Source organism: Poecilia mexicana, unplaced genomic scaffold (assembly GCF_051168715.1).
Source record: "Poecilia mexicana isolate PSO_F unplaced genomic scaffold, ASM5116871v1 scaffold_19, whole genome shotgun sequence".
Classification (NCBI taxonomy): domain Eukaryota; kingdom Metazoa; phylum Chordata; class Actinopteri; order Cyprinodontiformes; family Poeciliidae; genus Poecilia; species Poecilia mexicana.
This window is the reverse complement of record NW_028263388.1, coordinates 22,021,470-22,035,482: the sequence shown is the minus strand read 5'-3', so window position 1 is coordinate 22,035,482 and position 14,013 is coordinate 22,021,470. Positions and strand designations below refer to the sequence as shown.

General features: G+C 38.6%; 1 protein-coding gene across 3 annotated transcripts in view; it reads right to left on the bottom strand.

Moving 5' to 3' along the window:
- The window catches only part of plce1 (phospholipase C, epsilon 1), an 80,011-nt gene that overhangs the window by 7,690 nt on the left and 58,308 nt on the right, over positions 1-14,013 (bottom strand). For 2 of the 3 annotated variants that reach the window (XM_088016416.1, XM_088016415.1), the window contains exons 15-34: positions 11,578-11,706; positions 11,360-11,496; positions 10,976-11,082; positions 10,750-10,874; positions 10,502-10,646; positions 9,894-10,058; positions 9,566-9,680; positions 9,286-9,445; positions 9,056-9,178; positions 7,882-8,018; positions 7,564-7,802; positions 7,405-7,466; positions 6,855-7,020; positions 6,660-6,767; positions 6,206-6,322; positions 4,896-5,054; positions 4,477-4,612; positions 4,186-4,227; positions 1,269-1,387; positions 946-1,063 (exon numbers count right to left, since the gene is read on the bottom strand). In XM_088016416.1, the coding sequence (XP_087872542.1) occupies positions 946-1,063; positions 1,269-1,387; positions 4,186-4,227; positions 4,477-4,612; positions 4,896-5,054; positions 6,206-6,322; positions 6,660-6,767; positions 6,855-7,020; positions 7,405-7,466; positions 7,564-7,802; positions 7,882-8,018; positions 9,056-9,178; positions 9,286-9,445; positions 9,566-9,680; positions 9,894-10,058; positions 10,502-10,646; positions 10,750-10,874; positions 10,976-11,082; positions 11,360-11,496; positions 11,578-11,706 (2,609 nt within the window). The remainder of the gene's footprint in view (positions 1-945; positions 1,064-1,268; positions 1,388-4,185; positions 4,228-4,476; positions 4,613-4,895; positions 5,055-6,205; positions 6,323-6,659; positions 6,768-6,854; positions 7,021-7,404; positions 7,467-7,563; positions 7,803-7,881; positions 8,019-9,055; positions 9,179-9,285; positions 9,446-9,565; positions 9,681-9,893; positions 10,059-10,501; positions 10,647-10,749; positions 10,875-10,975; positions 11,083-11,359; positions 11,497-11,577; positions 11,707-14,013) is intronic. The other variant, XM_088016417.1, reaches the window with a different exon arrangement.

Below are 14,013 nucleotides of genomic sequence, written 5' to 3'. Positions count from 1 at the left end.
TTATTTATTTTTTTCTCTTTAAGAGTGTCAATTGCTCATGTCATCTGCTTGGCAAGATCCATTATTGGTCTTACTTTGACGTGAAGAAAGCTTTAGTCAATGTGTATTTAGGAAATTTCTATCCCCACACAGAATTTTCTCAAAGTGGATTTATTCATGCAAAATACTTGAAATATGAGGAAAAGCAAAAAATGGAAATAAGCGTGTTACTAAAACCAATGGCATCAAACAGTTCTGCTTTAAATAAAAGTTGAAAATGTAAATATTTGCACACAGTTTTTATGGGGTAGGGTGACCCAGTCAGGAATAGTACCAGGCCTGCTGCCTTTGTGAAATGAGCCAATCATCTTGCTTCCTTTCTCACATCCTTGTCTCTGGAAATTGTAAACAAATAAAAGACTAGTGGAAACACTGGTGGGTTTATAAGGGCATATGTCATTTAACGAGAAGACCATATTTTAGATATGGAAGAGACGATGGGGTTCTATGTTTAAAGCGCATGGAGAAATATTTGAGATAAATCGCAGTGAGGAATGAAGACGGATTCCTCTGAAGATGATACAGGCAACATCATGAGTGCATAAAGAAAACAAAGTCAAGAGTCCTGATCTGAAGAACTGAGGATGTACTCAAGTTAAACTCCGAAGTCTAAAAGGCAGAGCAAGTCAAGAGTTTTCCTACAACACGGTAAAACTAACTGTGGTTTTATCAACTTCGACAGAAAACTGAAGCATAATAAAGTGGCCACAATTTCCCCAGGGGGGAGGAGGAGCCACGAGCTTAGTGGGTGTTCTGTGTGGGATAGCAAAAGAGTTGTAAAAATGACCACCATTTATTTCTTGAAAAGACGGCATTAAGAGCAAAAAGCAAAAATGAAATCATCTTGAGTATCTAGATAAATACACTGAGCGTTTAATGTCCACCAGTAAAAAAGTAAAACCATACCAGGGAATTTTACAGCCTGGCAGTAGATGATGAGGTCAGAGAGCTCCTGTGCGATCTGTCGGCTCTCCTTCTTGTTCTGAGGAAGGTAAAACTCCTCACCCAGCTCCATGTCGAACACCTGCAGGTCCGGACATTAGGAAGCAACAGAAGCTGGATTTCACATAAGCAGCAGATAAAAACAGGCTGATACTGAAATGCATTGACTTTTTTTTTATGTCACACTGTGTTCAACAATAATGAAGAGAAACAAACATGAAAAATAATAAATGAGTAAAAATATCAATCAAAGGAATGAAGTTGGTTTATGACTTTAGGTTTCTAACCTTTCCTTTGCTCTGTATCATGTTGTCGGCTTTCTTCATCCTCTTTGGTATTTCGTCAACACTTTGGTCCTCCTTGTCAGCCGGGCTCTTGGCATCGGGCTTGTCATCCAGGATGTTGTCTGTACAATAAAACGGGATAGTAGAGAAAGGAAACCTAATCAAAACCAGCATTTTTTTAAACGTTGTTGACTCGTCTGTAAGATCCTGAACCCTGTTTGCTATCAAAAAATATATCAATTCAAGATCATCTTGGCTTGTATAGAGAAGAACACCAAAAGGTTCACCTTAGAATGATTCAAAAACTAAATAAAAGTTTTGGAATGGCCTAGTCAAACCCTATTCTGCTGTGGCATGAGACATTTTTACTTAACTGATATTTTCTCCACAGAAAAATTAAGGCATCTAACCTTAAAATAAAAACAGTAATTCCAAATTTTCTTCAGCTCTAATATTCATCAACAAAAAATCATTTAAAATATATTAAGCAGCTAACAAGCATATTCTTTCCCACTGGGGAGCTTATAAGCATTTCTGAAGCAAAAGCTCACAAAAATTCCAGCTTGAAAAGAAATATTCAAAGCACTATCTCTTAACTGTAAACAGAAGCAACAGCAGGAGTTTGTTTGTATGCTCCCTTTTCCTCCTACACAGAAATAAAAAGCCAAAAACAGTAAAGACGGAATAAAAAAAAAGAAAACATACATCAGTTTAAAGGCTTGGAGGCTTTTTATTTGGAAAATCTTAATTCCTAACATTTGGAATCTTTTTAAAAAGCGGTTTCACAACCAAGCTGAGGTTTAACGTTGGACTGCAGACAGCAGCTGAGGTGGGCCAAAGTGTGACGGGAGGGAGCTACTGTTTAACCAGAAAGGGTGGGAACTTGCCAAATTAGAACTGAAATGTTTGTATTTGAAGGGCAAGCTGAAGTTAGTGCTAAAGCTCATAACGTAAAACAAGCAGGGTGGAGGATTACTTGATTACGTTGCATTTGATAAGTTTGTTGGTTAATATTTCTGAGCAAGTATTGAAAAAAAAAAAGAGCTAAACGGGCCTTGTAAAGGTCTATTAACGGTGAATTTGTCAAACAGGGACAACCAGGGAATAGTAAATTTAAGGGCAGGGCTGAGGCTGAGACCACAGCAGGGTAGTTTCCCCTGGTTTGTTGTTCAGCACAGGGGCAATGTAGGGCCTGAGAAACCAGATGGCTTTGTTTTGCTTCCCTGATGAGTCTGCCCAGCCGCTGGCGAGGTCACAGACAAACACAGTACGGAGGAAAAGAGGAAGGGTGATCTTATCTTTGAGGGACAGGGAGCAACTCTACAGACAGCATTTTACTTTGACAATAAGTGTTAAGTTTTATCAATAGGAGTCCAATTTTAATCGCAAGGCTTCAAGGCTAGCACATACAGATGTGCACAGGTTCCCTGATGGCATTGCGTTTATACAGCTGTTATTATGCAGGAAGACGAGCCTGTTTCACATTAGCAATCCAAAGAAAACCCTTAAACATGAAGAAAGTTCAGGTCAAAGTTTGGTGAACGTGTTGAGACAGAAAACAGTCTCAGATTTCTCTAAACTGAACGTTCACAAATTTTTGATCTGAGGGTCTACAGGCTCGACTGCAAACAGCACGTGAAAATTCATACGTTCAGAAACGACACAGTGCTCGCATGTAATCACAAACACTGCTGATGTCACCGAGGAATGAAGAGAAAATACTGTGTTGCAAATGTGCTGCAGGAGAGGCTGACAGTTCAACCTGTTTGCGTCACTTTTGTTTTATTTTCTAACAGTCAAGCATCAATGATTATAAATAAATAATTCACTGAAAACAGATTGAAGTGCTAGTTCCCGTGCCAGAAAGCAACACAGAGCAGAGCAGGACCTTTGATCCACACAAGCAGCACGCAGACAGCAGCAACAGCAGCGATCACTAATGCACTTCTTCATCCCGGCGTTTCATCTGTAAAGATTATGCAGTGGTATAAAAGCACCAAATAATCAGTGTCCTGTGAAAAGACACTAGAGGCTTAGCGTCAATATCTAAACAAAGTATTTTACGCAGTTATTGTTCTTTTTAAGGATTCACACCCCTTCGACCTTTTCCAAATTTGCCACATAACCATAAATCTCAATGCATTTTATTGGGATTTTATGTGACAGACCAACACAAAAGTGGTGCAAGTGTGGCTTGGTATTGTATTCAGCCTCTGCTACTCTTTTATTATTATCCTACGCTACCAGTTGCCTTTTGAAGTCACTTAATTAGTAAACAGAGTCTTCCTTGGTGTAAATTATTATAAGTGTAACTACAGCTGTTCTGTAAAGGCCTCAGAGGTTTACAGGCTCTTCTGCACCCAAGTCAATACTGTCTACAACCACTTTTTATTGGAATAACACCTGAAAGTCTAGTGGGGTATGTCTCCACCAGCAGGGCTGTTCTAACACATAAATATGCTTTAATATAAACTATTATAGCTCTTGCTGTAAGTTTAGGGTTGTTAACCTCACAGCCCTCTGAAGCTAATCCAGAATTACCATTGAACTCTTTGTTGCCTTTCTGCTTGTTGTCCCTGTACCCAAGCTTGTTAGCTTAGCTGGATTACTATAGATTTACATTTTCAGACGATGGATTCAACAGTGTCCAAATATGCTCAAAACTATATTGTATTATTTATCTTACTGGTGTTGTTTGTTTACTGATGTTCTCTAATAAACCTCTTACGTTCTCACAATATAAAATACTGACAAACGTCATATTTGCGGTTGTAATGTGACAAAATAGAAATAAACTTTAATCACAAAGATTAAAGTTTTTTTGTTTTTTTCACAAACCTTCTGAAAGAACACCAGCGTCCACTGCAAAACAATTACAGAGGAAACACAGAAGCTTAAAGAGGCACATCAGGGGATTTACCTTCTAGGCCATATGAGGCAGTAGAGGCTGTGAGGACATCAGCTAAGTGGAAAACAGGCAAGAAAAAGGGAAAATGAAACGAAAAAGAATAAAGTGTCAACAAAACACAATCAGCTGTTAAAAAGAGGAAGGACAGAATAGAGTAGTGAACAGAAAGTGAACAACATAAAAACTTTTAAGTGGGGGCATATTCAAGTTTGTTTTGAGTTCAGTGAAATCCCATTGGGCCTCTTTAATCGAGTGCAGCTTTGGAGTTAGCTTCCCCCCATTTCAAAGCATAGCTATCCTCACCATCAGATAGAGACTCATAATCATAGTCATATTCATCTTCTTCTTCCTCCTCTTCTTCATTAGCGTGGTTGTTAGGGGAAGATACTCCTGGTGATCCGTTGCTCGCCTGGGCTTGCATGTGTGCCAGCTGGTGAGCCTGTGAATGAGTTTACATGGATATTATCAGAAGGACGATCTATATCACTCATGATTTTAAACATAAGAGCTGTTCTCCATAGAGAAATCCTTGTTTTCGCTATATAGAAACAGTGCATACATTTCAGCACATTTGCATCTATTATTTATGTCTCACGGTACTCTAAATGAGCAGCGGTGCTCAATATGTAATAAACTAAAGCAACCTGGAGGTTCCTTCACAGAATCACTTTGAGGAAATATAAATTATGCAAACATGTGGATGGGAGCCGTTTTATCCCAACCTTCTGTTTGAGGATGTCCACCGGCGCCTGATGGGCTTTCAGCTTCTTGTTCTTGAGGAGGATCTTCCCACGCAGCTGCAGCGGGGACGGCAGGTGAGGGTCATCGCTGAAGTCACTCTCAAAAAGGAAACGAGTCACGAGACGTTCCCCACACACAGTCTAATGGAAAAAAACATTTAAATATGGCGGATGGCATCAGCACGATTTTTTTTTATGTGAGATGATGTCATGTCAAGAGGATGAAAGGGGCAAAAAAAAAAAGGATGTCTGAAGCTCAAGTAAAAAATGGAAGTGTCTTTATCAACTCAAGACAAGACAACAAAAAACAAACATGACCAGGGTGATGTAAACTGTCAAGGGGCACAGAGCTGTTTGAACTTTAAAGACTTAATTTATCAAGATAGCCAGAAGTGGGTCTCCAAGGAAGAGGAAATGATGTGAAGTTCTCTTGGATGAAAGCATGGTGACATCGCATGATTTAGCCGTCTTTCCCTGAACCTGACCTGGCGTGACCTCCAGTTTATGATATAACTTTAAAAAAAAAAAGCAAGATTGTCTGTTTAAATCGTCAAAGCAGCAGAAAAAATGCAGTGATTGAAAACATATGTGAAGTCTTGGAAACTGTGAATGGATACTTCATTAAGGGTTTTAACTGTGGCGATGTAGTGTTTTGGGCAGAAACGTGGATACACAATTCAATTTGATTTAGTTTATGTATACAGCAACAACACACTAATCAATGGTGTATCTTTGATGGTTTTAATTTTGCATTGATCCCTTCTTTTGTCAGGATAGTTGGGTGATTCAACAGGACGATGACGCCAAACATACTTCTAGATTGTTTGGAATAGATAAAGCAGGATAACAATAAGTTTGAAATAGCCCTAAATTGTATTGCTACAAAACTGGCTCCATGCAATAAATCCAACAAATTAAATTAGATCTAATAATGCTTATTGACATCTAACTACATATCAGTAGGGGTGTCTGGATTTGAGCTAGTATGAATAATTTGGTCCAGTGTGTAAGAGAAAAATTCCAACAAAAAAACTTCAGAAAATAATTTTTTCACAATTTATTGAGCTTATTTATTGCCTAATCATCCCAGTCCTGTCTAAAAAATGGCTAAAAGACATTGTTAAAAGCCCAAGATTAATATAAATTTCATGCCAATGACGACCATATTTTAACTTCTATTTTCCATTAATGGAAAAAAAAAACAGCTATGTTTTTATTTTTTGGCTACTATTCAGGCATCAACAAAACCCAAAACAAAGTATTCACAAACGTCTCAAAGCATCCCATCATACCTTGAATATTTCAGCCATCTTACGCTGCTGCAGAAGTGAGCAGTGGTTCTCTATGGACAATATGACTGGCATGTCAGAGTTGACAAATGCGGACCGATTTACGGCTTCCACCACATCCTGAGGGATCAGGGGAACAAGGAGAACTTCTTACAAACAAAACTAAATCAGAATTTACAAAAACATTCCTCTGGGTTACAGTTTCAACCAAAATGTCTGTAAAGCATGCTACACAAGATGGATAGTAAATGAAGCTCAGTGCAGACCAGTTGGTAAATGTTTATAATGTTTTAAAAATTTAGATTTATCAACACGAACTCAACATTTATAAAATAGCTCAATCTGATCTAAAGTCAAACTTTTATCAGCTTGATGTGATAAAAATCAAGGATTAATTTGTATTTATATTTATAATATAAATAATTATATTTATAAAATATAAATGGCCATATCTGACCTTAAAGGGAATTTTGGTGGTGAGTGTGTGTCCGTGGTAAATGACTGGCATGCCGTCATCTCCATCCCAGCAGTCCAACTCCACACTCCTACAGCCTTGAAGCAGAACCTGAAAATCAGAGAATTTACAGGAAAATAAATGTTGAAAATCTGGACATACTGGTTGAAAATTATACCACTTAACAGTGTGACTTACATGGCTATAAAGCTCAACAGAGGACTCTCCTTTGAGCTGATGACCAGTCAGGTAGGTGTTGTGAGAAGACTCGATGTAGTAATATGACAGAGGGTACTGCAGCTCCTCTGGATTCATCTGAGATTCCTCATTATTAGAAGCAAAGTTGTCTTTGTCCATCAGAAACCTAATCCAGACATAGAGAAACAATCTCTAAGAGATTTAATCAAGTTTTTGCTGTGTCTTCTACACACAGTTTGCAATTTGCCACTTTGCCAATTTGCAGTGGCAAACTGCAAAAAAACTTAGAGTGCATTGGGATTTATTTCTGATTTTCAGAGTAAAGGTGGTTCAATTTATACATACACTAATTGTTTTAGATATTTATTGATAAAAAATATTACAAACTTCTTAGGGATGACTTTGTGTTTGTCTGTCACATAGAAGGGCAATAAAATCATGAATCTTTGCAGCTGTCCCAAGATAAAATGTGGAAAAGTTAAAGAGGAAATTTCTTAAAGGACTATATTGTTTCACCAGGTTGAAGTTTATTGTGTACTTTGTGCTATACCTTGCAAAACCTTCAAAGGACATCCAACCCATTTGTCTCATGGTTGATGAAGGCTCAAACCTCTGCAAGAGAAGTAAATAATAAACATAAAGTGGTCCATTTTTTTCTCATTACTGAGGTATAACCTGTGTCGTTGTCCACGTTGCTCCAGATTTGTACCTGTATGATGCTGAGGATCTCGTCATAGCTCAGGTGCTCTCTCTGACAGTTCACTAAAAAGTCATTGAGTTGTGGTATAGCCAATCCCAAAACACCCAGCGATGCGTTCTCCACCCCTGTGCCGTTTGTCACGATGCTGGCTGCCGCGATCGCATCTGAGATCTGCTTCTGGTTGTCTGACATCAGCTGCCTCGTCCGGATAAACAGGCCAAGATCGGACCCATTCCGGGTGAGTAGGTCTAAACAGCCGACAAACCAATTAGAAGCTGGAATAGGAAGAGGGTAACTGAGCATGAATTTGAATTTCTGCGTTGTTACCCAGGTCTGGCTGTAGTCCTGTATCTTTGTCATCTATCCTGAGGTTGGTGTAGAGAGGGGAGGATTCTGGACATGAGCGACTGCAGGGCACAGCAAAGGTGTCAAACAGTTCTTTCAGATCCTTCCTGCTTCGGATGCTGTGGAGAAAACAAATAGATGAACTCAGTCCAATTCATGCAAACGTCGACTCACAGACTAGTTAATCTGACTGTGAAAACAGTTTGAGTTTCCATTAGGATAAATAAAAAAAAGTCAAATCAATGTGTAGGTTTTAGAAAGTCAAATTTATGACTTTTAAGACCCTTTTAATGAAATTGAATACCATAAAAACTATAAATATTGGGGATGGTTTGGCCATCCTGCTGTATTACAATCAAGCATAGCAAAAACTGTGACATTTCTGGGGTCTGTTTGTGGGGGTTGGCAGAACCTTTGTACATCTCACACCGCATATGACTCTAACCCCTGTAATGCCAAGATTTCTTCTTCTTCTTTTTCTTTTTTTTACATTGGTTTAAGCTGGTCTATCAAAAAAAATTCAGACAAAATACATTGAAGTTTGTGGCTGCAATGTGGAAAACATGGGTGAAAGTTTAAGGGGTATAAATACTGACCAATTTACTGTATATCAACAGATCTTCCAAGAAAACCCTAGACCCCAAAAGGTGTTTTGTTTCCTTTTTCTGACCCTGATCCATGAAAGCAGTAAGTGGTTATTATTATAGAAAACACAATCTAAAAGGTTAGGAGAAGATGAGAGAATCTAAGAAATGTAGGAGGACCGTTACAAGAAATGCTTATCAGGGCACAGCTTTTCTTTCTATTCACTAGACAAGGAAAAATGTAGACAAGCCAAATAAATCGCGGAGCAGAATCCTTTGAAAACTCCCTAAACACGACAACTATGAGAGGCATTTATTGTAGCATTTTGCCTTTATGGAAATTTGATAAGAACCTAACTATTACATAAGAGCGGGGAGTTAGGCACGGCTGTCCATATTCAGATACAGTGTATGAATTCAGAAATAGAAAATATAATGCTGGTTTATGCTTTATACCATGTTTAAACCACTGTGAAGAGGCTAAAAAACAGACTTTAGCCCAGAGTTGAAACTCCTAATTGAGGCGACAAATGTAATTTATTTATCTTAGCAGTAATCCATATCATAAATACCTGAATGACTTGAAGAGCTCAACAAATTCAATGAAGCTCATGGTGCTGTCAGAAATCATGAGATTCTGGAAGCCCCTGAAGCAGGCTTTACCTCGGCCGTGCCACGATCTGCTGCTCCAGGCCCTGAGGAGGAAAAAGAAAAAAAGGGAAAGAAAATATGACCAAAATCAAAAGAATAATGTCTACATACAAGTGAGGTTGTAAGTGTTTTATTTTATTATTTTTTTTACCCTGGCTGTGACTTGGACGTCCCTGACAGGATTGGAGATGATTGTGGACGGGAGTGGTTGGACCCGGCCATGCTGGAGGAAGAAGACGATGACGAGGAAGAAGCTAGCAACCCAGAGCTCTTATTGGATGATGGGTAGAATGGTCCCGGGAAGCTGTCATCTGCAGAGGTGATGAATACGTCTTATACCCAGAGTTTTTGCGATATTCATATTTTGTTATTAACGATTCTCAGAATCTACTTTAGCTTCACTGAATTTATACGAGTCCTACAGGTCTCACCTGGATCTTCTTGGTCGATGCTGTCAGATTCGGGACCGTTTCGATATAAACCTTCCTTACAGCTCCGGGTCTTCCTGGAAACCATCTCATCATCGGTGGCATCCCCACTGTCTCCCTGAAATACAAGAAGAAAGGCAATATTATGCTTCTGATGCTTTGTCTCTAATTATTCAAACCATCTATAGGCCATAATATTTAGTATAATTAGAATCAGATATTTGAATGTTTTTTGGTCCTTCACAGCTTAAATGACTATGAATCTGAGTTATACAAGTTGTTAAAGACACACTGGAAAAAGGCAAAACACAGAAATCGTACATGTACTGACCCGTACAAGAACCTTCTTTTTCTTCTTGGACTTGTCATTGATGCTCAGCGGGCTGTTTTTCTGGTTACTTTGTTTCTCTACAGCGCCTGTGCCCATGTTCCACCTCCTCCCACCAAACAGCTCAATGGCCTGAGCTAATGTGGGACCTTCGTACCGGCCTTCCTCCTAAATATGCAGTAACGCAGTATTAGACCAACAGATTGATATGTTAAGCACCAACACTCCTTGAACTTCTTCACATTTCGTCAAAGTTCAATCTTTTTTATTCCGATTTCATGTGATTGATTGATGCAAAGTAGTGCAAAATTATGACGTTGAAGGAAAATGTCAGTTTTGAAACTACAAAATAAATGGTTTAGATCAAAGCAAATGCATGTGTTAGAATGGTCCCAAGCTTGTGTTTATTTACTAAGTAAGTGTCTTCTGAAGGTAAATGTTCGAACCGGATTTTATCCAAATAAATAACAAGGTTGTTTGTGGTTGCAACATGATAAAATGTGGAAAAGCTCAACACGAATTCTTCTGCTAGGTATTACATTGTACGTCATTCACATCACATAGCTGAGTTAGTAAAATTATTAGTGATACCATTCCAGTTCATAATTTACCTGATATAAGCTCACATACTGCCTCCTCAGCCACTGGAGTCTTTGGTCTGGGAACTTCTTTAGTTTCCTGGTTGCGTTCACCAGCTCTGACAGGCCCTTGTGGAGCATTTGTGCGGTGTGATTGGGAGCCACGAAGTGTAGTAGTCTGACAGCACAAGTTAGCAAATTGGTTCAAGTTTCAAAATCACAGCAAGGTGTTTTGGCAGCAAATCAGTGTTGCAGCCTGCTGTTAGTAAGCACACACCCACCTGTTGTCAGTGGTACTGAGACCGTAGAGCAGAGTCAGACCGTTCTCCTCCACCGTCATTTGGCTCAGCTTGTTTTGCAAACACACAGTGTGAACATCAACCCCCTGATGGCCCAAAAACACTGCCTGCAGATTCACATAAACACCATGAGTCTGAATCACCACCGTGATATGTAATTTTAAACACAAAGCACGCTCCTAAGAGAGTCTGATTCTTTTCAACAAACCTTCACCACTCCAATGTCCAAGAGGCCTTCAGCCAACCCAGGCACCACGCTCTGTCCTAACCCGGGCAGCTGTTCCATGGGGGAAGCTCCTCCGCTTTGAGGCTTACCTGCCAAATATTTACAAAATGTTGGAGACGTATCCAAGGAAAGGGGTTTAACGATGCTCTGCATGGATGCGAACATTTACAACCAAGTTAAATGGTTTATTTGGCAAATAAAAAGACACTTGGCAAACAAAATGCAAGTAAACAAATACGGAGTCGGTTTACAACATAAATTACAGGAAATTGTATTTTTTAAGGTAGAGAGCTCCGTTTCAAATTTGTTTAAAGAACAATAAGGTGAGAGGAAGTGGAGACACATAAATGTCTTGAGGGTGTCTACCCCAGATGAGCGTCGTGTTGTCAGGCTGAAGCCGCAGCAGACAGCGAGCGGTGAGGTGGCTGTCCTGGTCGTAATGAATGACTGTGGCTCCCTGCAGCAGAAACTGGTGAACATCTGGCTGTAGTGACAATACATACCTAGAAAAAAAAAAGAAAAAAAAAAAATTGTAACATCTGTTCATGCAAAACAAGGGCCATATTTGTATATTTCTTTCTTACCAGGGAATGAGCTCCGTGCCGTGACTGAAAGCTCTGTGCGTCTCTTCGGTACCCTGAAACTCCACCTCTTTCAGTGCTGGTTCAGTGGACAGGTCACCGTCCGAGTCCGACAAGTCTCCAACTGTGAATCTGTAGATACAATTCATTTGTATTATGCGTATATTTAACCTCAATTGTTTTAAATGTGTTGAAGTTTTTCAGGTGCAGTCACGTAAGACATTAAAAGCATTAAAAACCCAATAAATACACACTTGGTTTAGTAGGTGGTGATTATACAAGCAATACATCAGCATGCAATTATCACTGCTTACTCCACGATGGGCAAATATAATCATATTCTAGCATTAAAACATCACAATTTTGCAAGTAGAACATAAAAATAAATCAGTTTGATATTACACTTTTTTTCAAAGCAAATCTGATACAAAGAAAGCCTGCAGTACAAGATGTCTAAAAAAATATGCACTTATATATATGGAGGATGAGATAAGAATAGAAAAGAGGTTGTTTCTTTATTAAAAAATATCATTCTAATGGGAATCTATCAAATAGATATGTGACAATTTTTTGGCAACACATAAGTGACATTTATGCTCCATTTACACGCATAAAAATGTCCACCTGTTTCCAACATTATCAAGAACAACTGCTCAATGCATTTATGAACTCGGCTTAGTTGTAAGGCATTTAAGCAAACACAGGACCATTCTTACTTAGCTTCCGAATTCATATATTTTTTGTTCATTTCTTTTTTGTTCCATTCATGCTCAGATATTTTGAGGTAAATCCATAATAGTTCTCATTACATTTGTTTTCTAATTTTTACACAGAACAAAAATGTTTATCTGTATTTTATCTTCCATTTTAGCAATTACACATGTAGCATTAGCTCAAAGTGACGGCTTAGAGTTAAATTACAGAGAAAAATTTAATGTAATAAATACTTACTGTATTTATTGCTTAAGACTTGCACGTGAAACACAGACTGATTATGTGTGGGTATGAAAAAAACTGTTGCTTCACTTACTCCATGTACACATGGGGCTGACACCCATGTGAATTAGACTAACAAAGATGGATAACAAATAAACTTGTTTATCTAAGTGCTAACAGAATTTTATCATTTTTGCCCCAAGTACAGTTTTCCCCGCAAGCAGTAATTCATTACTGTGGTGAAGTACAGGTAGACTGGGCTATGCACAGAGCCCTTTTAAATCCATGGGTAGAGAGCCGGTCGGTTAGGTCTCTAAGATACGGATCTCCTGGCACTTTCTCCTTTTCACTTGACAATTCTTTGCCTGAGATAATCAAATTCAGGCAAAGGATGTTTTTAAAAGCTAAACTAAAGATGTGCTTTTCTATCTGGCTTTTAGGTGAACCTTATTGGTAACTTTTGGTATGTTGTCATTAATTTTAGCAAGTTACCCGTTTACATTTTTATTACGCTTATGTCCATATCTTGACAGTTTTGGCAAGTGTTAAATATTTCTAAAATATTATTAGTAATATTCAAAATTTCATTGTAAATCCTCTTGACGTTTGTATAACTTTTATAATGTTTTTAGCATTTGTAAAGAACTTTGTTACCCTTGCCTCTATAAATAAAGTTTAACCCTCCAGTGTTTGGTGTTCCATACATGACATCATCTCACTTTGGCGACTTCAAGCTGTGTTCTGTTTTTTTCCTGGCTTTCTTTCTTTCAAACCTTTTTACAAATTTCCCAAATTCAAACATAGAAATAAGTATGAGCATAGTGAGCACAACTGAAAAAAATGATGATATATGCCCTTTAAGTACCTGGCTTGCAGCTCAAACTGCAACTTAGCCTGTGTAAATGCAAACACACACTGTTCAAACTCCTGCAGTTGGTATTCAACCACTATAGCAACAACTTACAACACAGGCTTTGTTTCTGGTGTTGTCCTAAATGAATGGCAACTATAATAAAGAAGGGGGGGAAGGAAGAGAGGAAGAGTGAGAAGGGAAAAAATGGGGACAGAGGAAGGTTCTGGCAGTTGCCTCAGGTAAAAGAGTGAAAGAGATCCAGACCACAGGAAAAGAAGCAATAAACCGCTGTCACATTGTAGTCCAAACGGATGAAAACCATAAGGCTAACCAAAAAGAAGCACTGTTCGTATCTTTACCTGCAAGATGTAGTCAAAGCCAGAGAAAATGACTAAATGTAAATGAATAATTTATGTCAAAACTTTGATTAAATCTCCTTCTTTCACTTTCTAAATTCCAGTTTGAGTTATAAGCTACCTGCCACCAGTGGCCTGAGAACTACCAGAGCCCTGTTCCTTCCTGTCCTGACAGGAAGCAAGCCTGTTATCTTTTTTCTTTGTGACACGGGGTTTTATGTGAGCTCGGTTTCATCTCAACAACAATCTGCAAATGTGTTCCTTTGCAAACCCATTATCTTGTACCGCTATTTA